Source organism: Mustela lutreola, chromosome 9, assembly GCF_030435805.1.
Source record: "Mustela lutreola isolate mMusLut2 chromosome 9, mMusLut2.pri, whole genome shotgun sequence".
Classification (NCBI taxonomy): domain Eukaryota; kingdom Metazoa; phylum Chordata; class Mammalia; order Carnivora; family Mustelidae; genus Mustela; species Mustela lutreola.
In genome coordinates, this window is record NC_081298.1 from 33,623,052 (window position 1) to 33,647,003 (window position 23,952).

Genomic DNA, 23,952 nt, shown 5'->3' on the forward strand with positions numbered 1-23,952 from the left:
AATAGTGGGGGGGGGGAAGGAAAGAAAGAAAGAAATGCACGTTTTCAGGCTCTACCTGTAATCTACTGAATGAGAAATGATGGGGAAGGGGCCCAGGAATCTGTTTTAGCAAATCCTTTTAGTAAATCTGATGCACCCGGAAATTTGAAAACCACTGTCTTAAATGGAATCCATGTCTTATGGGTACTGATGGAGAGAAATAAAAAAAAAAAATAGACCTTTGGAGAGTTGTCTCCATTTTTCTGCAGTAAAATGCGGCAAGAGTTATAGTCTCTTTGCAGTTGCCTTGGAAATGAAGGATGACCATATATTTCAAACTTCAAACTGGAGCATATGTTCTGACAATTAAGAATACTTGTGATCTGGGTTGAGTGGCTACTTTGGTACGGAGAGAATATAGACACTTGCAGCTATGTGGGAGGTGGGAAAAAAGCAGGTGGAATTGAAAATGGATATTCATGTATTTCTGGGTCAAGTCCTGCCTTGGATGGCAAGACTGCCAGGTTCCAGCTGATCTTGGAATGTTAGAGGTGATTATGGAGGAAGCAGACAGGTAGCTGATATAAATGATCATTTAGCAGAAGGACCATGGCTGGAAGAGTGGGGTCAAGAAAATATTGAACAAAGGAGCTCTAATCTTGAAGGAGGAGAAGGAAAAAGATAGAAATAGCAGTATCAGAAGCAAGTGAGGCAGACTAGTACAGTGTTCTAAAATATAAATTTGAGTAGGTTTACCTTGTTGAGTTTAAATATTTCATTGTCTGGGATCCTTGCAGTGAATTGTCACCAAGAGCCAGATTAGAATCTTGTCAGATGCTCTTGTGAGACACTCTGATAAGAAAAGGAACTGACCTGGAACAATACGTTAAAAACTATAGGTTAATTCCAGATTCACCGGAAGTGGGGATGAGGGCTGTGTGCGGCTTGTCTCAAAGTTTCATTTTGCCCGACTCTAGAGGATGAGAGGTGATAAAGCAGACCTGAAAATACTGCTGTGATTTATTGCAAATATTGCTGTTACCTTTTATGTCCATAATCTCATAGAAGCAACTTAAACTATTTTAAAAATTGTTCTTTCATTATCATATTAAATTTGTTTTCAAATGCCTTTTTTTTTTAACATTTAGAAGTGATTTTGAAATCTTAAAATTCCAGCTGAATTTCCAAGCAACAACACAATCCTTGTAAAAGAGAGTTTGCAAACTGCACATTAAGAATACATCTTAAGTATATCAGGATAAAACAGGATGGCAGTGCCTCAAAAACTTAAAACAGGACTATCCAATGATCTGGCTATTTCATTGCTGGGTATAAAACAGCTGAAGACAGGGATTCAGATATTTGTGAAGCTGTGTTCATAGCAGCATTCTTCGCAACAGCCAAAGGGTGGAAACTACCCAAATGTCCATTGACAGATGGGTAGATATGTGCATACAATAGAATATTATTCAGCCTTACGAAGGAAGGAAATTCTGACACCTGCTAGCTACAACACGGATGACCCCTTGAACACATGATGCCAGTCACAAAATCAACCAGTCACAAAAGAATAAATATTGTATGATTCTACTTGTATGAGGTACCTAGATGAGTCAAATTCATAGAGACAGGAAGTAGGTGGAGATTGCGAGGACATTGCCAGAGGAGGGAATGGGGAGTTTGTGTTTAATGAGTGTGGGATTCCAGTTGGGAAGATGAAAAAGTTCTGGAAATGGATGTGGCAATGGCTGCACAGCAGTGTGAATATACCTAATGCCACTGAACTTTATCCTTACAAATGCTGAGTTCTGTATGGTATGAACCATGATAATAAAAAAAGGCCATGATAAATTTTCATTTACTATTTTAATAGTTTTAAGCATAATCCACTAATAAATAATTTTATGAGCCAAGCGTTTCATCCAAGTACTTTACCCAAATTATCCTCTTTAGTTCTCACGGAGACCCTCTGAGGTAGATATTATTATTTTGTTTTTTGTTTTTTGTTTTCAGTTGTAGTTGTGTAAACTCAGCCCACTCATTGGGGACAGTCATCCCCATCAGAACCTAGCTTTATGATAAGACTCACCATGTAGACTAAAACCATTGCTATGTTCCTCCCATTGGGAAAACAATCCTCTGTTCCCACAATTATTTCTGCAAGTTCTAATTTTCATTATAAGTCTTTTTGATCAGGTAGAGAATGTGCCATATCCTATATGTGTATGAAAAACCTGAAATTAACTGGTGATTTACATCCCTTTTAAAAGTGTAATTCCTGCAAAAGCCCAAGTATTTCAGAATAAAAATCCATATCCAGTGACATGTGTTTTCTTGTGCAGATGGTATGCCTTTCTGAAAATTGCCAAAAGAAAAGAACACATATTTTAGAAATGTTTAATATTATAATTACAGTGCATGCTGTTTTGCTTTATAATGTGCATGCTTTAAACTCCAAAGACTATTTGCTTGTGATGTTTTATTTTATCTTATGAAATTTAAATTTGCAACAATTTAGTGTATATCTTTGGGAAAATGTAGACCATGGGCTTATTTACTGTTACCTTGGAAACAGCAATGCCCAGAGTATGTTTACTCTCCTTAGTACAATTAAAGATCATTTTATAGCACAAATGTAATTTAAAATGTTACCTTCAAGCACGGGTTTTAATTAATTTTACATATATAAAATAGGTAATGGTGTTTAATCTTAAAAATATTTGGAAAAGTAGATATCGCTTTTTAATTGAAAACATGTCAATTTGTCATAATAAATATATGCATCGCTGGGCTTTTTCTTTACAAGTAATGCACAGATATTCTAATTACTAGTAAAGAAGCTTAGTTACATAATTAATAATGCTGTGAAGTTAGGATTCCTTGTCTATTTTTTTGAAACTTTTACTAATCCTTGGCAACCTTGGAGAAACCCTTAACAATTACTACTTGTTAAACAGCGCCTGGATAGGACTTTCTACAGTGATAAATGTTAATATTCATGTTTTTTTCTTAATTTCTAGGACTCTGCTATTGTCACTCCAATTATTTTGAGGACTGACCCTCAGGGATTTTTCTTTTACTGGACCGATCAAAACAAGGTAAAAAATGAGATATGTCTTCCTTACATTTTCCAATTGGTTGCTGATTGCCAAGTGTTTAAGTTACCTACAAGTATATCCTTGTACCTACAAGTCACCTTAAGTATATCCATTTCATGGTTGACACTTTGTAATTTACTTTAAGATTCTACTTAGAATCCCTAAGGTGGACATGTCTTAGGATTTTCCAAGGACTAGTCCGAAGTATTAGATATGCTAAATCCTAGATCAATTGGTATTTTTTCAGGACAAGAACATGGACATGTGAATGACATTTTGTTGTAGAAGAAAATTAGCCAGCATTAGGGACTTAAGTCCCCCCTCCAGTTTGGTTCATCAAGAATAAAGAAAAACGATAAGAAAATTACTTTTGATCCAAATGACTATGAATTTGGCTTTCCTTTTCTCCTCCTTCTCCCCTTGGCTGCTTATTAAAGAGTTCTTCCAGCCTCGGGAGGAATTGGGTCATGATCATTTGTTCACATTAGAAAATTTAAGAATATGATCCTTTTAGCTCATACCTTCAGTTTTTCAGGATTTGTTTCTTTCATTTGAGCTTCCTGTCTACCACATCATGAATTTAGGATCTCATTAACTATGAAACCAATTGAGATGAATTTAGGATCTCATTTACTATGAAACCAAATGAGATGATTCCATCTTGAATTCTTAAAAAGTAGAACGTCTGCAAATTTCAAGATTTATTTGGAATTTAATAGGCAGAAAAAAAATTCATAGAAAGTAGTTATTCAAGAGAAAATGAATGCCATGGTTCTGTACCTGAACCCATGAGGCTATAGAACGCAGAATATTTTTGACCTTATAAATTCTATTATTTGGAGATATGGGTAAGTTTTATTGATTGTGCTAAATACATATGGAAACCAATAAAATACCTGGTATCACCTTGTGAAGGACTGTTAGTCTTTTCACATCCCTGAGTTAGGTCTCTATAGCCAAAGTTATTGGAATTTGTCAGTCTTCCCTTCTGCCTTGAGGACAACCTCGACTTAACCTGTGAGTAGTGGTATGGAACTAACCTTTTGCAATGACATGTTTGGGGTCAAGGTGGAGCCTGGGGGAAACCCCCAGGGTAGTGGACAGTGCTGTCTGGCTCCCTGAGCCAGTCCTGGACATGCCTGTTTACACTCATCCAAAAGGTGAATTTTAGCCTTTTAGCCTTGAAGTTAATTTCTAAATATGGGTACGCTGGAATCATCTCTGGCCATAGATGCAGGCAGGGCTACACCGTAGACTCCAAGCTAATGTAAAAAAAAAAAATGTATTTGAGTAAGATTTCCTACTTAATGTTCATGTTTATTACTGGGTGTGTTAATCACTTTGGCTTTGACATTCTGTTTGGTTTCCTGCTGTTATGTATAAAACAATGGCTTGAAAGAGTTGTTTCCCCCCCTCCTAAAGGCTATTTTTAGAACTGTTGAAGCTATATTCATGAAAGATATATTTATAATGCTTAGGGCATTTTTAGAGGTTGGGTATTTGTACAAGAGACTAAACTGTCAGTTTGATTTTTCAGCTTGTAAATCAAGCTTCTATAAAAGCAAGAGAAGGTATTTTGGGGTTTTTTAATAATTCATGGCAACTCAGTTAAGCTCTCTTCTAAGGCTAATCATAAATATTTCTTTGCTTAAGAAAGAAAAAGGGTTTAGGACAGAAGGTTCTTTGATGCATCTCTATTGTTCTGTGAACCCAGGAATTTGACTTAGGCCTATTTTCAGGTGTAGGAAAATTTCTTTCAATTTTTTGCAACAACCATTTTCTCTTGGTTGTGATGCTGTTTATGACCAATTGAAACAAATAATGTGGCAGCAATTCCTTTTATCTCTTTATTACTTTCCCTCTCATGGATATTAATCTTACAGTTCTGCCAAGAGATGGTAAATTTCATTTCTCACTTTTTAAATACCTAAGTTATCCCTCAGTCATATATCAGAGTTAGGAGGTTTATTTTCTAGTCAATGATCATATATCAGTATACAAAAGATGAGAGGATTTAAGAAAAAAAAATTAAACTTTTCATGCTTCTAAGTTTGTTATTTTCTTCTGGCTTTAAGCCTGGTCTTGGAGCAAGAAAGAGTGATACATCCACTTCTAGGAGATGGACGGGTATAAGTGATATATTAGAAGATGATGCTCTCAATGAGGATGGCAAGCCAAGCTTTTAGTCCATGTTTTTGCATAAGATCATCGGATGATACCTGGCCGTGTGTTACTTAGAGGCCCATTTTCTTTAAAATATTTTTTTCTAGCAATGACTCTTAGTGATGTGAATCTTTCCCATGTATTATAGAGACCGTGTCTCAGAGGGAAAACAATAAACTTTAAAGCTTATTCATCGACTTTATGCACTGTGTTTTCTGTGGATTTGGAAGCTTGCGTTGGTATTTACGATAAGGGGCTTCTCAGCCACTTTTGGGCTTCTCCCCACCTTGTTTTTCCTTTGCCGTGAAACCTGTGCCCGAGCAACACCTGGTCTGCTCAGAGGTGAGCTGAGTGGCTTTAAGAAGCTCTTAGTAAAGAAGCTCTTGTAATGAGATCTTTCTTTGTATAGCTGTGGAGGAAAATGTTCACATTTTACACAATGTCTCAGCCATGTCTTCTCTCCTGTAGAGGCTATATGATACTCCATGATGCCTCACACCATCGTATAGGTGATGCTATAGTCCCCCATTTCACCCTTTATGGACGGTGACATGCTCCCTTCCTCTAACTCCCGCTTCGATTTTTTCATCACAGAAATGATAGGTGGCAAAGAAGACAGGGAGCAAAGGAGATAGATTTAGGAATTAAAACCTGGAAATAGTAGAAAGTAATTTTTAGGTAGCAAACATGTGCTTTGGTGAAACATTGAAAGACTATTTGGGGCTGGTGGAAGCAGATACATATGAACATGATCTTAAGGGATAAATGTTCATACTTTGTACCAGCTCTGAACTTATTTTAATCACTTTCTTCTTTACTGTTGGCTCTGTACATCTTAGTGACTATAAGTAGCAACAAGAAGTTTCCGAATAGGACTGTTTTGAGCACGGGGGTTTTTCTTATGTCAGTGTATAGTATGGGAAGAGGATGAGCTTTTTTTGTGATTGTGGGTGGGAAGGGGCGCCTGCACAGCCAGAGTATTTAAGAGGTTGCCAACATGAGGCTATGCCTTTTTGTTGGTCCCATACTGGGACCGGGAACAAACACAGGAAGTGTTAGCCACAAAAATCATTTATGTACTAGAGGAATCTGCCTCACAAGTTTGGAGGAGAAGCCAAAAAGAAAAAAAGAAGTCAATGTTAAAGAGCTATTACAAACCTATCCTCCCAGAAGATGAAACAAAGTAGACCTTTGCCTTGCAACTTGATTTCCTGCTTCTGTGCCAAGATTGGTGTAAAAATAAAACTAGCTACTACTAGTTGGGATCCAAGACTTCCAGTGCAGCTCAGTGGGCTCCTCCTTGTATCTTTAGAAGAGGAGCCTGGGGGGAGATGGAAGGGGAGCACATAATTACATTAAATTGAAAAGAAATAGGAGGAAGAATAGACATTTCTAAGTGAAGGACTCCTGATACTTTTTTTTAAATTACAGATTTTAATTATCTTTAACTTTATGAATAATACACAAATACGATCTTTGTGTTAAGAGAGTGAAGCAGTATAAATGTCCTTATGCCCTTTCCATCTCTGACCCCAGTCTTAGTCTTCTGACTAGAAGTCAACCGCCACTATCAGCTTCGTGATACCTTTCCAGATATCCTCTGAAGGAATTTTACATGAGTAACTATGGAAATGTTTATGATTGTTTGTACCCTAAATACCATCATATTATTTTTACTGTTCCATGAACCTGTGTTTTACTTTATAATGTGTCTTAGAGAACTTTTCATGTAAGTACCTGCATATTTACCTCATAGTTTTAAATCCATATCCCATCGACTGTATTACTAAATTTTATTTACTGATAATCTCTCATTGACGGACTGTTTGGCCTTTGTTTCTAGTTTGGGGCTATAGAAAACAATCCTGCAGTATACAGAAATAGTTAGCCCGTGTCTCCCACTCTGGGTATTTGGGTCAGGGGTTCCCTGAAGTAACTTCTCGAAACTACAATTGCTGATTGAAGGCTATACATATCCTAAATTTTAGTGAATAGTTGCATCACTTTATAACCCTGCTAGTCTTGTGCGACAGGAACTGTTTCCTCAGGCCCCACCAACACTATTAAGAAACATTTTATTTTTGCCAATCTGATGCAACGGTTGTATCTCTTTGTTTTAATTTGCCAGTGTCTAACTTGCTGGTAAGCTGTGCGTATTTTTATGCATTTATGGACTGTTCCTGTTTCCTGTTACATAAATCTTGTATCCCTTGCCTTATATTGAGAGTTTTCTATGTATTCTAGATGTTAATCCTTTAGCTGTTATAGATGTTGCAAATACTTTCTTCCTGTTTGTGGTTTGTCTTTGAATTTCTCAATTTTTAACTTAGGCATGGCAAAAGATGACTTGCCATTTTCAATTTTGACATATTCACATTTTCGTTTGTTTGTTTGTTTTTTGTTTTTGCTTTCCTTAAGGACTGTCTTATTCCTCATCCTTATGGCCATCATTATTATTAATTTAAGTTTCTAATCTTATTCTGTTCAAGCTGCTATCACAAGATACCACAGACCGGGTAGCTTATTCAGGACAGGAATTTATTTCTACAGTTCTGGAGGCTGGAGTCCAAGGTCAGGGCTCTCTTCCAAGTTGCAGACTTCTCCTTGTATCTTCACATGGAAGGGACTGGAGAGATCTCTGGAGCCTCTTTTTAAAAGCACTAATTGCATCCTTGAGGACCCTGCTCTCAAGACCTAAGCACCGCCTAAAGACCCCACCTTCTAATCCCATCTTTGGGCATTAGGGTTTCAGCGTATGAATTTGGGTCAGGGGCTGGGGAGGACACAAGCATCTGGACCATAGCTATCATGTAATGGGTTTTGAGGACTAATGTGAGGTGGGGCTCTAAATTTAATTTCTTTTTAAGTGAGTAGCCCTATGTGTTGGTGGTTCCCTGTCCCTTCTGGTTGGAACCACACTCTTTCTCCTGTGGTTTTCTTGTAGTTCAGGAGGTGGGAGGTGGGAGGTGGGAGGTGGGAGCTGAGGTGTCGGGGTTGATCTGAGTTGATGGCCCTATTGTGTTCCAGGTACTGACCCCTTCACCACCACTTCAGCCCATAGATCTGCTCCTATGTTTTAATGCCTATGATCTTCAGGGATGTCATTTCCCACTTCATTTTTTCCCTTTTTATCTAATGCTTTTCATACTTTCTGATGTAATAAGTACAACTCCCTTTCTGTTTACCCATAACCCTAGTTCGTAGACATAAATTTGTACCTGCATATTGAGTCATTTTGAGGGACTTAGGACAGGAAGAATGGACTCTACCATCTGCCTCATCTGCCGTTTTCTTCTGGTCTGTGATTTGCATGAGACACCATTTGGATCCTTGTACAGAGCAATGATTAAGTTTCTATTAATGACAAGTATAGACTGTCTTCTCTTATGGTAATTTTAAATTTCCATAAGGAGTTCAAAAGAAAGTTTAAAAATTAAATATTTACATAAGCCTCAATGATGTTTTTTTTCAGCATGAGTGTCCAGGGTTCACAGATATTCTAAATGATGAATCATAGATCTCCACAAGAAACTCTAGGAATATCCTATTAAAAACTTAGTCTGGCCTTCATAAAGAACTGCCAGGCACCACATAGTACAATAACCATCATTTAGCAATGGTGGTTCTTCTTTGGGGCACACTGGTATATTCCAGACAATTTTGACCTTTCTTGTGTATGGTAAGTGGGATATGAGTCTATTGAGTACAATAATGTGGTTATAAACTTAAAAAAGATGAACTCTGTTCATTTTTATTCCGTAACTTTCCCCAGAGTCTGAAACAATAACTGAAATTACCTCAGAAAACAGCAAAATGCATGTGAAGATTGCGTTCTGAGGGCTGGGATCATTCTTTGGCCTGGAGCAGTATACCAGTCATTACTAACTAACCAGCATCATCTAGTGACTGAATCTTTTCCTTCACTTTCTCCGAATGCCTTCACCATTATTTATTTATTTATGTATTTATTTTTTAAGATTTTTAAAATTTTTTTATTTTTATTTATTTGACAGAGATCACAAGTAGGCAGAGAGGCAGGCAGAGAGAGAGAGAGGGAAGCAGGCTCCCTGCTGAGCAGGGAGCCTGATGCAGGACTCGATCCCAGGACCCTGAGATCATGACCTGAGCCGAAGGCAGCGGCTTAACCCACTGAGCCACCCAGGTGCCCGGGCTTCACCATTATTGAAGAAACTGATAGTTCGATGCAGAATGAAGTCTGTACCCAAGTCCTTACTACTCCATATGGCCCAGGTTGACTCCTAGTGGCCAGCACTTGCATTCTTTCGCTGTTTCTGGTTCCTAGAGCTCACTTTGGCACCCTGGAAGACCCTGGGAATTAACACCCACTCTAACCCAAGGAGTTTGATAGGTAAATATCTCTGTTCTCTCACTTCTTGGGTGGGATAACTCAAAGGTGCAAGCTTTATGTTTTTCTTCCCAGCATTCTTTGGTGGGATTAATCCCATTTATCCACAGGGGTGACTGGCACGCAAACACACCGTTATGTCCTTCCTTCTTTTCCTTTCTCAGTTCCTCACTCCTGATGTGTCCTGGAACCACCTCTAAAATAAGCTAATTTTACTAGAATCCGTCTCTAGGAACTGCTTAATATAGATGCTTAATGCTTGATGTCTTAATATAGATGCCCCCTAATTAAGGGCATTAAGAGGATTTCTTAGTAAGAGGCACTGGAATCTATTAGATGAATACTTTTGTTTTAAGCCAAGCAGTTTTCTTAAAACAGCCATAATTTGGGAGCCTGCAAGCTGGTTAAGAAAACCAGCTCTGGAGTTAGACAGATCTGGGTTTGAGCTTTTGCTCAACCTTATGAAATGAATGACCTTGGCTGAAATTTCTTTACAATCTAAGCCTGGGATTTGTTCATCTGTAAGATGGGGTATTACTTTTTAAGGTTGTTGTTAAGTGTATTATATGAAGGGAGTAACACAATGCCTGGCACTTTGTAAACTTTCAATCCTCTGTGGGTTGTTTTTTTTTAATTCAATTTTTAAAATTTAATTTTAGTTTTAAAAATTTCAGCTTTATGGGGGTATATTGATTAGTTAATAATTTACTGACAAATAAAATTGTAGGATATTTAAAGCATACATCGTGGAGATTTAATATACATATACATTGCGAAAGAGTCCTTGTGGAATTAATTAACACATCCATCACCTCACGGATTTATTTTTTTGTTTGTGTGAAAACATTTAAGTTCTACTTTCAGGAAATTTCAATTATACATGACAGTGTTTTCAACTGTAGTTACCATGTTTTACATTAGATCCTCAGACCTTATTAATCTTCTAGCTGAAAGGTAGCTCTTTCATCAGCCTCTCCTTATTTCCTCTACCCCACCCCCACCCCAGGCCCTAGCATCCACTTTTGTAGTGTTTCTGTGAGTTCAGAGTTTGACTTATTTATTTATTAATTTTTTAAGATAACCACGTGTAAGTGATACCATGCAGTGTTTGTCTTTCCATAGCTTATATCACTTGGCATAACACCCTCAAGGTTATGTGTGGTAGCTTTTTATTATTGGCATATAATAAACCCTAGTTTCTGACTAAATAATTAGTGTCTCTAAGTAATTATTAGAGACCACAAATGTGCTGTTTTGAAGGCCAGGTGATCATCTGTTTATGTGTATTTTTAAATATATCTGTTTTGTTTTTTCTTTCTCCTTCAAGGTAATAGTGACTCGTGTTCTGTTTAGACAGAGCTGTGGTCTTTTGATCTAAAGCATTGAAACTTAGGTCTGTTTGGGCACACAAGATGTTTATTTATATATTTCATAATGTTTTGGGAACAGAGCCATGGAAGGCAAAAGAAGGGATTTATTGTTTAGAAGGATTTTCCTCTGAGGATAACTAATTAATAAATACTCCATCATAGGTGAAAGTTTCTTGGACCCTCGGGAATCTGAAGCATCTTATGGAATAAACTTTAAGATGATTTAAAACCCTTGGATAAGAGGAAAAGGTATTATTCACAAGAAGAATTGGACTCCACCATGGTTGTGTCATTTTTCCTAAGATAAATCATTTTAGGATTGTCCCAGCTATTCTGACATCAGGCAGCCCTTCTGCTTCTATGCTGGTCAGATCCTCAGAGAGTAGAGCTGTAGTGTTTTCAAGTGTAATTGAGATAGTCATTGGTTTGTTTGATTGCTGAGGAATGAACCTCTCCTCATCAAACCCACTTCTAGATTAAGCTCCACTTATTCTCAACACTACCTTCTTCTCACCGCCGGGAGCCCCAGAGTTTTTTCCTCAGTGAACTCTAGCTAGTATACGATAACCAAATGTGATGATTGCTTGGGTTATGTAGACACAACACAAGAAGAAATGTTATTATGATGGAACCTCTCACAAATTTTTCTTGGAGATTGTGTTTCGTGGATTTTTAGCACAATTTCTGACTGAAATGTCACCTCTTCAAATGTCTTTTGAAACCAGGGTGGTGATTATGAAACAGCGGCTTTGCGGTTTGTTGGGGGTTGTTTGTAAAGTAAAAGTGCATTGATACGATTTTCATGTCCCCCTTCACTGCACTTCATCATGCCAATAACCATGGCAATGCGTGTTCGAAGCCGCTGTGGTCAGAGTTGAGAAATACAAAACGCCCTGGCTTTAAATTCAAAAGAATTTACTCCTAATATAATTTAATTAAAAATTGTGCCTCAGTTTTATGAGTTGCTGTTATTTGGTTCTTCCCAGTCTTGCAAGGAAAAATTAAATTGTGTGCTTTCCCTGCAATGAGGCTATATATAATGGGATATTTGTACCTGTTGATACCAACATTAGTTTAAGGCACTAGATTGGAGGAATGTGTGGAAGAAATACATTTGGTATATTGTTCTTAATTTTACTTCCTGTTATGTGGAAAATGTGTTTGCCTTTGTTATGAATAGAATTTCCAGATACTTGTTTTGCTCTTTTGTTTGATTTACAGACGTTGTAGGTAGAGTGAGTGTTTTTGATTGTTCTCTGGTTCCTTCTCTTGCCAATCCAAGGTGGTTTGATCTTACCCATGGGGTCCTTGTTAAGCCTTTTCTGTACTGAATCAGCAAGACAAGTCTTCCCCCTTCCCCCTTCTGGTAAAATAAATTTAGATGGACAGTTGAGTCATTTAAGCACTTACCACAGTCAAAATAGACTAAAATAAGAATATTATTAGTTATTTCTCCTCCATTTTTTCCCTATCTTATCATCGTTTGTTTTGGTCAACTGATTTAAAAATGGAAAAACATGAACCTTGAGCAATCATTTTATTAGTAAGTTGGTGTTCAAATATAATAAATACATTTTTTAATATGCATGAATCCAATTTGCACGTACCTTTTAATTATCGTTCTTATCATGGCTACCGTTGTCACCAATAATAGCAAACACGTCTGTGATATTTTCCACAAGCCACTGTTCCAATACACATATGCGTACACAGACACACTCATTTAATCTTTTCCAAAAGCCTATGACGATAGTGCTATTATTATACCCATATACAGGTACAGACATTGGCATGTACACAGAGATCAAGTAATGACCCCTGGTCATATGGTTGGCTACTAGGAGAGGCAGGATTAGAATCCAGGTAGTCTGGTTGTATGTCCTGGCTCTTAACCATTTGCTTTTTTTTTTTAACATTAAAAAAATTTTTTTATTTACTTATTTTACAGAGAGAGATCACAAGTAGACAGAGAAGCAGGCAGAGAGAGAGAGGGAATCAGGCTCCCTGCTGAGCAGAGAGCCTGATGCGGGACTCGATCCCAGGACCCTGAGATCATGACCTGAATCAAAGGCAGGGCTTAACCCACTGAGCCACCCAGGCACCCAATCATTTGCTTTTTAAAGGACCTGTTTAATGTGTAAAGTTAGTTTTTCTTATGAGATTTGTCTGAAGAGAAACCTCAGTAGGTTTACATTTGTGAGAAGAGGCCAACAGTCTGAGGTGATTCTCAAGTTGAGCTGCACATTGAGGTCACCGGGAGAGCTTCAAAAATGCTGATTCCTGGGCTGTACCCCACAGAGAAGCTGACTTCATTGTTCCGGGGTCTGGTCAGGCCATTGGACTTTCTCGGGGAAAGCTGTTCATTTGCTTCTAATGTGCAGCAAGGTGAACACTGACAGAAAGCAAGCTGACATCACAAATTAAGTCCGTAGACTTCCTGAGAGGATGTGCTCACTCTACCTTTCCTGTCCGTGGCCTAATTTCTATCAGAAGTAATACTCAGCTTGAGCACCCAGAGGCCCTACAAGATTTTGAATTACTTGTCTATGATTGAATAATATTCCCTATACTGTACTTAGGAAGGCAGGAAATTACTAGCATTTTTTAGAGAGATTCACAGTATCCAAGATTGAATAAAAAATATGTTTTTTTACATTCCGTTGATTAAAATTCATTTTATTTTACATTCTCCAAATGTTCCAGGTATGAGCTATTTGTTTTATCCTTACCATGTCCTAAGCATTGAAACCCCATTTGTTCATGTTTTTCTTGACCCTCTATTGGACCAAGTTGCTGTTTTAATTCTATATTCAATTAAATTCCACTCCACTCTACTCCACTCGAGTAAGCAAAGTTGGTTGTAAGAATGATTTTATGTACTTATTGTCATTTTATAACTTAAATTTCTATTATGGGTACAGAAGCAGATATCATCTTGTTAAATTATAACATCCTGTCGTTTCTTATTAATTTGTAGGACTCTTCCTCTATTGACACATAACCCCACCAGGGAAACCAGAGAGAGCCAGATCATATGCAGGTGTGACAGGAAGCGTGTGATTTAATCACCTCTACATAATGCGTTTGAGAGTGGTAACCTTCATGTGTCTCCCAGTAGAATTTGTGGCTTTCAATTCTATCTTCTACAGGGAACATGGATTGTGATGAGAATGATTCTGCATGAGATTTTTCTTTGGCATGTGCAAAACTCCCCACTTACTTAGGCACCGTGGTCTGGAAATTGTACTGTGGCATGGCAAACTGCACCTGTTTGAAGTGAATGCCTCCATGAAAAGTTTTATGGGGCAGAACTAGTTGCTATGCTAAGAAACTAACAACTGTGCTGGTATACATAATGGATTCTATTTTTAGATGAACATTTGTTCCTATAGCATGGCATCATTATGCAAGAGGGCGGCAGTTTCAGCACCGTATTGTGAATATTGAATTATCAGAATACCAGAGTGGAGGCCACTTTGGACTATGTTGTGAATCTTCCATATATTTTAGCCCTGGACATATTTCATTATTATAGGGAGAAAAGACAAAAAGAAAAACAAAAACAACCAAACAAAATAAAAACAAGTGAAATACTAAAGCAAATTCAGGTTTCTGGTGTTTGTAGGTTGAGTTCTTCCAGCAGCTGACCCAAAGGCAAGGATTCGGGTTCAAGTGGTTTATCTGGAAGGTGACGCCCCAAAAGGGGCAGGGCGGTAAAGGAGGGAGACAGGCAAAGTAAGGCAATATAAAGGGTGAATTATCAGATAGTTTCTACTCTGGGTGTGGGAAGGTCCATGCCACTGAGGAACTCTGGGAGACAGTGCAGAACATACCTTAGAATTATCCCAGTTGAGGTGCTGGGGAACTGTGGGATTTATCCACCAATTTCCACCTATCAGTAACTATAGGCCTCTCTCCTCTGGGCTCTTAAGACCTTAACATTTCTGCCAAACCCTCTTGATGGCCAAGAGGGCTTCAGAACAGTGGGCCCCTGGCTTCAAGAAAGCCCTCAGACGTACCTGTGGTTGGAAACTGTCGCTTGGCATGTGTCAGAACACATGGGCATCTCCAGCAGCAACTACTCTGAAGGCTTTAATTTTCAGCGGGTCAGACTTTATAAATCTCTACCACAGGGTGAAAACTGCAGGTTAAACCCATTCATGATCTTGTTTGGTTTGCATAAGTCATTAAAAGTATAAACCCGAGAAGCCAACATTGAAACATCTGGAGAGTTCCTATACAAATCTGGATTTCTTATCTGAAGGCATGGCGGGCATCGTTGGCTGATGCACCCCCATGGCCACACTTGGCTGGAGCAGAGTGGTGATTGCCTGCTTTAGACACAGTGCGTGGTATCCATTCAGTCGCAGGCCCCACCAGGCCAGACTGCTTTGTTTATATTACCCCTTAGGCTCTTTGGGTCTTTTGAGTGTGAAATAGAAGACCTCTATGGTCACATTCTTTCTCAGAAGCTGCAATAAGCCATTGATTACAAAGCTTCATGTGGAATGAAGTTAATTCTGTCACAGTCGGCCTATTGGAGTGCTGTCGCGTGAAGACAGAATTCTACAGTGGAAAGATGGCTGAAGGTCAGCATACCCAGCCCCTGCTCAGAACTGCCATAATGAAAGAAACTGATGCTTTAAGCCCATTTCTTCTCTGTGAAATATGGATCTGAAATGTGCAAGCCTTCACGTCACTCTCAGCTTTAAAAGGCTGTTATTTGAAAGTGACTTTCACGTGGCATTGTCCTAGGTAAGATTTATAAATACAACTCCTCGGCAAAGGATCTCACTTGAATTGGGCCATTAATCTCTGGTAAATAAAAATGGTGGGCTCCGGAACACCAGGCAGGATGACTTCCCTTTGTGGAATGAATGGGATTCACTTCACCCCCAGCTCAAGGCAGCGTGGGCACTGGGGTTAGCCAATCAGTGTACTCCACCCTTCCCTCGCTGCAGAGCTGTACTGTCCCACACAGGAGCCTCTAGAAACATAGTGCTTTTTACATTTAAATTTTGATGAATTAGAATAAAATGAAAAAGCGGTTTCTCAGCCGACTTGAGCCACATTTTGAGTGTTTAATGGCTATTTGTAAGCCCGCTAGAGAACGTTTCCATCATTGCAGAAAGTTCTATTGGAGGTCACTGCACAGGGACTGGCTCCAGAATGGTCTATTCAGAACCCATCCAAAGTAAGGGGAGGTTTCCTTGAACTTATGGAAAAAGAACTGTTCTCTCTTTTGCTGGATCATGTGTTGCAAGGATATTGGATGAACCTGAATTTGTTATTTTATTCTCATGAATAAAGATACTGGGGTAGTTTGGTTAACACGTTCAGAGCCTAAAGGGTAAGCTGACCCTGCAGGGGACAAGCTAGTGAAGAACCAAATCCTTTTGATGTCATCTGAGATGCCGGATCAGCCACTGAGTGTATCAAGCCCTTCATTGTCTAAGCCCAGTTTAAGACGGCTTATTGTCTTTTTGCAGTCAACACTGTCAACTGATACATTGATCATTCATTTTTTTTTTTTTTTAAAGGAAGGAAGGACTCATGTATCTAGGATCCAACTGCATCTGGCTCATAAACACGAAAGAGAACAAAAAGGAGAGAAAGAACTTGTGAATTTTCTATACCCCCTGTGTCTCCAATTCCCTACGTAGGACATTGTTAGTTATCTTGTATGTTTTTCTAAGTTGGGGTTTTGCTATCAGGGATTATTTTAATGGCTTCTAGCCATCATTAGGGGAGACTATGTTTTGAGAAACATGGGAAGAATTAAAAATTTGTGCAGAAAATGGAAGTTTGTGACAACTCTGTGGATTAGCCCAATAGTCTCATTGGTACTGGGAGGATTTTGAGGGAAGGAAAGTAGAACTTATTGATAATTGTTGTGTTGTAGACATCATGCCAACATATCGTATGGTGACTGTCTTATTAATGAGTCGATTGATTTTCCTCATTTTGCATTTGGGAAACTGAGGCATTAGCTAGAATGGCTCTTTCTTGGAAGGCTGTCTCTAAAACTTCCAGTCTAGAATGGACCTCCTTCTTCTGTGCTCCTAGAATTCCTTATGTTTTCCTTCATGTGAACCCTTTGAATGCTGTGTTAATTTTGTCTGACTCATTTTACTTGCCCACTAGAAGATGGAGTCTTTGAATTCAAGGACTTTAATCTGATTTTTCTAGTACACTGCTGGTATATAATACTTGCTCCATTATTGTTGGTCAAATGAAAGATTTAGACATGTGGTGCCACACATCTAAGGTTGTATGCCACTAAGTGGTGGATCCCAGGTCTGTCAGGCTCCAGAGCTAATGATCTGTCCTGCTGTTCCTCATTCACTAGAACCTTCTCCTTGTTCCAGTCTCTAGCTGCCTCCCTCCTGGTAGTTTATGTGACCTCTTATCTCCAGGAGGAGAGAGATTGCCCTGGAGGACATCTCTACCTCCATGATGCCTCCATCCCCAGATGGGGATGAGAGCTTGGTCTTCAGCTCTGTCTTTCCCTCTGTTTCCCTCCTCCCCTCCCAGGCCATCCCTCCCTCCCTGGCCCTGGACCCTGATTTCTCAATGATTTGACACTAACATTTATCCCTTCTCTTTCTTGTGTTGTCAGTATTTCCCTTTCACTAGGTCTAGACAATCAATATTAAACACGACAGGCCTCTCCCCTCTTCAAAGAAAATTGTATGCCCTCTCTTGACCCTAACTGACTGCTTTCCCTTCTTTTTCCTTTTCATTCACAGAGAACATCTTTAAAGACTTTACCGTACTCTCTGCCGCTGTTCTCTGTCCTCACCTCTCCCTGGCTCCTCAGTCCATATCAGCCTGAATTCTGTCCCTATCACTCCTCCAGACTTTTTTCTGAAGCCACCCATGACCTTCATATTGTGAAGCCAGTGGCCATTTTAGCTCCCTTTGTGCTTGATCTTTTATTAGATTTTAGATTCTGATTGCCCCATTTTCTTGACTTCTTTGCTCGTGGATTTTCCCCACCTCCCTGACCACTCAGTTTCCTTTGCTGATTCTGACTCCGCAGTCCTCCACTCACTGGACTGTCATCCCCACATACAGCTTCATTTACGCCCGCACACAGTGGCCCCGTTTTACCGCACGATCCAACACCCAGTCCCCAAGATACCCCAAACCCCATTCTAGGACTGGCTTCATTCTCTTCCTCCCTGCACCCCTGACCTGGTCCTGCTGCCTTATGAAATGCACCCCCCCCTTCACAGGGTTGCATGGTCTGAACCCCTGAAGTCTTTCTTTCTTTCTTTCTTTCTTTTTTTTTTTTTTTAAGATTTTATTTATTTATTTGACAGAGAGAGACCACAAGTAGACAGAGAAGCAGGCAGGCAGAGAGAGAGAGGGAAGCAGGCTCCCTGCTGAGCAGAGAGCCTGATGCGGGACTCGATCCCAGGACTCTGAGATCATGACCTGAGCCGAAGGCAGTGGCTTAACCCACTGAGCCACCCAGGTGCCCCTCTGAAGTCTTTCTTAACACCTCCTCCACCTTCCCTTCAAGCTCTCGGCTCCTTGCTTTCCTTACTCCAGCCACAATAACCCCACTGGCCTTCCTCCATTTCCTCAGACACAGCATATTCCTTTCTGCCTCAAGTCTTCACGGAACTTTCCCTCTGCTTGGAGTAGGTATTATCTCTTTATGCATCACCCTTTCCCCTGCTTCACCATACTTCTCGATTGTACCAACATATTTCAGACCTCCTTATGTAATATCTAGCTTGCCTTTTAGGATGTTGACTCAGTGAATGAAGAGTCCAGGGTTGTCCTGGTTAATGTTTAACAACTGGCTGTCCTGGTGGAAAAACGGATTTGTAACATTCGCTGATGTCCACGTTTTAAAATATTCCCGCAGCATCTGACTCCCAAGCTACCAACACGTCGCCAGTGAACATAGATTTGGGAAGAGAAGGACACAGTTGGCTCTCGTGACCTTACAAGAAAGCTCCAGCACGCCGCGGGGCATGTCTGTCCTCTTCCATGCTCCATTCTCAGGCCTGGGCGTGGTCTTGAAGATCATGACAAAGCTGGAGGGTTGAATGAAGTGTTCTTTATCCCCTCCTAGAAATGTAGTGATAAAAAAATATGCTAATGTCTCAAACAAAAAAAAAAATGCCATAAAATCCTACATTTTAGAATTGCCCAGGTCTTAAATATTTTCTCAACCAATCCCTTCATTTTTCTCTCCTCTAATGGAATGTCGGGGAGTGGGACCTGCCACAGTCACCCAGCTTCCAGAAGAGCCCGAGTTAAAGTGCACGTCTCCTTATTACCAATCAACACTCATTCCACTACATCATATTATCATTTAAAAAAAAAAGTAGTTTTAAAAATACTAGTGATTTATTTCAAGTTGTATTGTTCTATGGTGGTGGAGTTGAACGTATCATAAATAAATCTACTTTATCAAAAAAAAAAAAAAGGTAACATTTGCTTATTCCTAACAAATTTGGGTTGTGTGGAGAGGTGTTTTCCCTGTATCATGTTTTCCCCTTACTTATCTGCTATCGGTATTTCTAGAATAGATATATTAGCCAACTTTTGCTGTGTAGCAAACCACTCTAAAACTTAGTGCCTTAAAAAAACAACTATGTATTTAGATCACTCCTGAATGGGTTGATAGATTGGCGTGGACTCAGGTAAATCATTTTTCTGGTTCAGCTGGGCCCCTGTATTGGCTGGCTCTGGGGGATTGGTTGGTTCGGCTGAATGGCACTGCCCTCTCACGTGTGAGGCTGCAGCTGGGGTTGCCTGCCTGACATGAATCTGGCCTTTGTGGCCCCTCATTTCCCACAGGTTAGTCCAGCTTGGTGGGTTGGCCAAGTTCTGAGAGAGGATAGAAGTTGCCAGGCCTTAGAGTCATAATGGCCATATTGGCCCTGCTGCCACATTTAGATGCCAAATCAAATCATTCATAGGGTGGGGAGATAGATGCCAATTCTTAGTAACAAGGTCTACAAAGTCACATTACAAAGAGGCCTGGGTACACATAAGGGAATACTATTAAATACAGAAAAGGAATTGTTTCCTCAAAGTCTAGAAGGTTCTTTCTGTAATAGTGAAATGTCTCCATGGAACGGAACTGACCAATGGCTTCCTCACCTTCAGAAGTATCAAGACAATGTTAAATGTCTTAGCCAGGCAGTTGTGTTAATTGTGTAACACAGTACTGAGATGCGTGTCTCTCTCTATATATACCCTAGACTTTGGGGTTCTGCACTGATGTTCCAAGAGGAAAATATCCCTGTGAGGTGTTGGGGAGAGTAGAGCCATATTCCAACTGAGGATGCACTTGGGCAGCACCCTTGTAGCAATGGCTCTTAAGACCAAAAAGTGTTTTCACAGGTGTTGAGGATGAGGTTGGGTTGGGGCAATTGCAACTCTTCATCTTTAAGGCTAGAGTCTGCTGGTATCATGCTCTCACTTTTTGTGGTTATTATTTTTCTCTTCCTAAATGTTTTTGAAGTGATTTTTTTGTGCCTGATATATTCCTTTCTTTCCTTCCTTCTTTCCTTCCTTCCTTCCTTGTAGTCCTACGTTGGGAACATGGAAATAATTCAAAATCTGTAAGAACGTTGGGAAAGTGGAAATTAAACTTCAGAATCCTTCACTGTAGGGAAATGATCAGGGGTAATTTTCATAATAGAGAGGTAGAAATCATCGCAGATCTCTTCTTCTAGCCTGGGCCACAACGTGCATTTTTCTGGGATGAGAAGCACATGAGTTTGACTGAGAGAGAGTTCGGTAGGTTTTGTCAATGAAGCATGGGAAAGGATCAGTCCTTACTCTGAGCTCATCTTTTTTTAAGCTGAGTGTGCTCTGGGAAGATGCAGGCGTCAGCGTATTTGTATCCAACTGAGCCAACAGAGCATGCAGTGAAAAGGAAGGCAGGCCATTATCTGGTGAATGTATATTGGGTAGGGAGTCATTGAGGTTAAAACGTTCATTGCCATCTCTTTACTTACTTTTCAGAATTAGTGTGTGGCCTCCATAATTGTTCTCTTGTGAGATACCTTGTGTAAGATCATAGACTCTGAACTGCAACTCCCTGGGTCTGAAATCCGGCTCAGACACTATGTGTGTCCCTGAAGAAGCCATGTAACCATGCTGAGCTTTTGTTTCTTCTGCTAATTGGGAACAATGCATCTACTTTGCAAGAATCTGGTGGGCATCAAATCAGATCACACATGTGACACGCTGGTTACAGCATAGACAGTGGGTGCTCCATGCCTGCCTGCGACTTTTAATAGAGTAAATTTGAATGCACATATATGGTGGGAATTGTTGAAGTATGAGAGGCATTCAAGTAATTCTGGTTCATGTTTTAAATCTTTCTGTGTCCAATCTGATTGAGAAATTGGGGTACCCAAGGAATGCCAGGCTCTCAGGTTGCAGATGCATTCCTGAGTAAGTATAGATTGGGGAGCTATCAAATAATTAGCAAATCCACTGGACTTCCAAGAGCTTTGGAGTATAGATCTAGATGCCAGAACTCATCAGGGACGTGAGACCTCTGACCTATGTCTGTGAATCTTAGGAGCAGAAGGCTGAGGGGTAGAAAACAGTTGGTCACCCAAACCAAGGTTCTGGACAATCTCATTGGACCAGCCTGCCTGGCTGACCCTAGAAAACAAGGTTAAATTCTCTACTTTTTGAAAATAGGAATCGTGTCTAATTTTTCTTTATGTGTCCAGCAGCTTTCAGCAAGTCTTCTTTTCTTCAAACAATGGCAATAAGGTCTCCATCAAGATGACCTGAGCAATCCGTTAGAGAGACACTGATTTAGTCATTCTACAAGTTAGTGTCAGCTTGTTCTACCCAGATTTCCCAGAATACCTCTGCACCTATTCCTTTGGAATGCCTACGACATGTTCGTCCTCAGTGTATCTGAGAACTCTAGTTGGTGGGGAGGCCCTCGCAAATTAATAATTGATTCTGTCTTCCTTAAGTACAGATAGAAACTCTTACTGACCTTGGGGAAAAACGGCATTTTTTTTTTTTTCCAGTGAAGATCTCAATGCCTAAACGTAGCTACATCTGGGCATTTACAGAAGCAGGTGATAAACTCTATTTAAAAACAGAGGTAAGAAGGGGGAAGCATATGAAAATATAACTTTAGAGTAAATCACAGTTTCATTAAATGTAAGTGGGAAAATTGGAATAGGAAGTAATGCCATTTGCAGATTTATTTTAAATCCTATTTAAGTCTTTAGTCTTGCAAGACCGGGTGGAAAAAAGTGTAATTGCTTAAAACTTCTTAGGAAAACAAATCAATACATCAGTAGGAAATAGACTATGCAGTGGGCATTGTTCTGGTTTCTGCTTTCTGACCTGAAAGAAGGAATATTATATTAAAAGGGTATGTTAGGTACATAGAAGCAAGGTGACCTTTAATCTCTGACTTTATATAAACATAAAAACCATGAATAAAAAGGACTTACGTCAAGAATGAAAAAAAAAAAGAGGCCTGGATGTGTTATGCTGAACCATGTGAAATTGCCATAATTGTAGGTCAAAAACGGTCAAACAGGGCAGTTTCCCATAGCTTCAACTATACAGTCATCCGGAAAGAGCAAGTGTTACTTTTGCTAAATTGGCCTTTTCATAATGACAGCGTAGAACCTGACAATGACACGGCAAATAGCATTTACCTTCCTCTATTGTTAATGGATATGATTTTATTCTAATGCATTGGCTTGTTAATGGATATAATTTTATTTTTCATTGATATAAGGTACGACATTTCATCAATAAGAGGGGACAATGTGCTACCTTTAAAAAATCTGTACAGGCTTCTCATGCTGAATTGTATGCATTTAATTGAGTACAAGTATAACTTTTGCATGAGAGGTCAGCTTCCAATTCAAGTTTGGAAAAAAAAAATTGGAATGAATTTCCCAGATATTTATCATTTTTTTTTTTTTTAAAGATTTTATTTATTTATTTGACAGAGAGAGATCACAAGTAGGCAGAGAGGCAGGCAGAGAGAGGAGGAAGCAGGCTCCCTGCCGAGCAGAGAGCCCGATGCGGGACTCGATCCCAGGACCCTGAGATCATGACCTGAGCCGAAGGCAGCGGCTCAACCCACTGAGCCACCCAGGCGCCCCGATATTTATCATTTTATTTGCTCATGAGTTATGTACCTTTTTTTTTTTTTTTCTCCTTCTTTCTCTTGTGTAGTAGACAAACCAATTTAGGTTGTTTCTTTTACAATGTAAGATGGTAGCAAAAAGTACAGACTCTGAAGCCCACCTGCATGGGTTTGAGTCCCAGCCCTTTAACTTGTGTGCTGTGTGACCGTGAGCAAGTGATTTAACCTCTCTGTACTGCAGTTTACATGTATCTAAAGGGACAGTAAAAACTGGATTTCCTTGAAAGGTTCTTGTGAGGAGTACATGAATAAACAGAATATGTTTCAGCCATTGCTTATCATGTTCAAAGCACTATGTATTTACCTTTATTATTATTTATTGTAGTCTCCTTTAGGTAATTTGTGTACAAGGATTTTCTGGAGAATGATTACTTGTCCTTCAAAGGGAGAAGCTATACTAATTCTTCTAGTGTTCCAGAAATTCATCTTTGTAGAGTGCCATTTGGATGGGAATAAACTGCCTCCCAGTGTTCACTTGGCTGGGAACTCTTTCCCCTGCTGTTGCCTTTTGTAGGTTCTAGTGCACTTTCTTTCCAGGTGATATCTTTCCCACAACAGAACCATTCCAAACCCAAGTAAGCGACAGGTGAGTCACTGTACATGAACGTGTGTCCTGTTATTAATTCATTTATCCAGCAGTTTTACTGAGCACCTACTAGATATCAGGCATTCTGGTAGACAACACACAACCTCCTAAATGCAAAAGTAAAAGGGTGACAGTGATGATGTAGGGCAGGGAAGACATCGCTGAAAAGCTGGTATTTTGAGCAGAGATTAAAGGAGCTGGGGGACCAGCCATGT

At 39.6% G+C, this 23,952-nt stretch overlaps 1 protein-coding gene across 4 annotated transcripts in view; it reads left to right on the plus strand.

The window, feature by feature from the left end:
* PLCB1 (phospholipase C beta 1) overlaps window positions 1-23,952 on the plus strand; it is a 682,758-nt gene that overhangs the window by 14,336 nt on the left and 644,470 nt on the right. For all 4 annotated transcript variants that reach the window (XM_059133978.1, XM_059133980.1, XM_059133982.1 and 1 more), the window contains exon 2: window positions 3,000-3,077. In XM_059133978.1, the coding sequence (XP_058989961.1) occupies window positions 3,000-3,077 (78 nt within the window). The remainder of the gene's footprint in view (window positions 1-2,999; window positions 3,078-23,952) is intronic.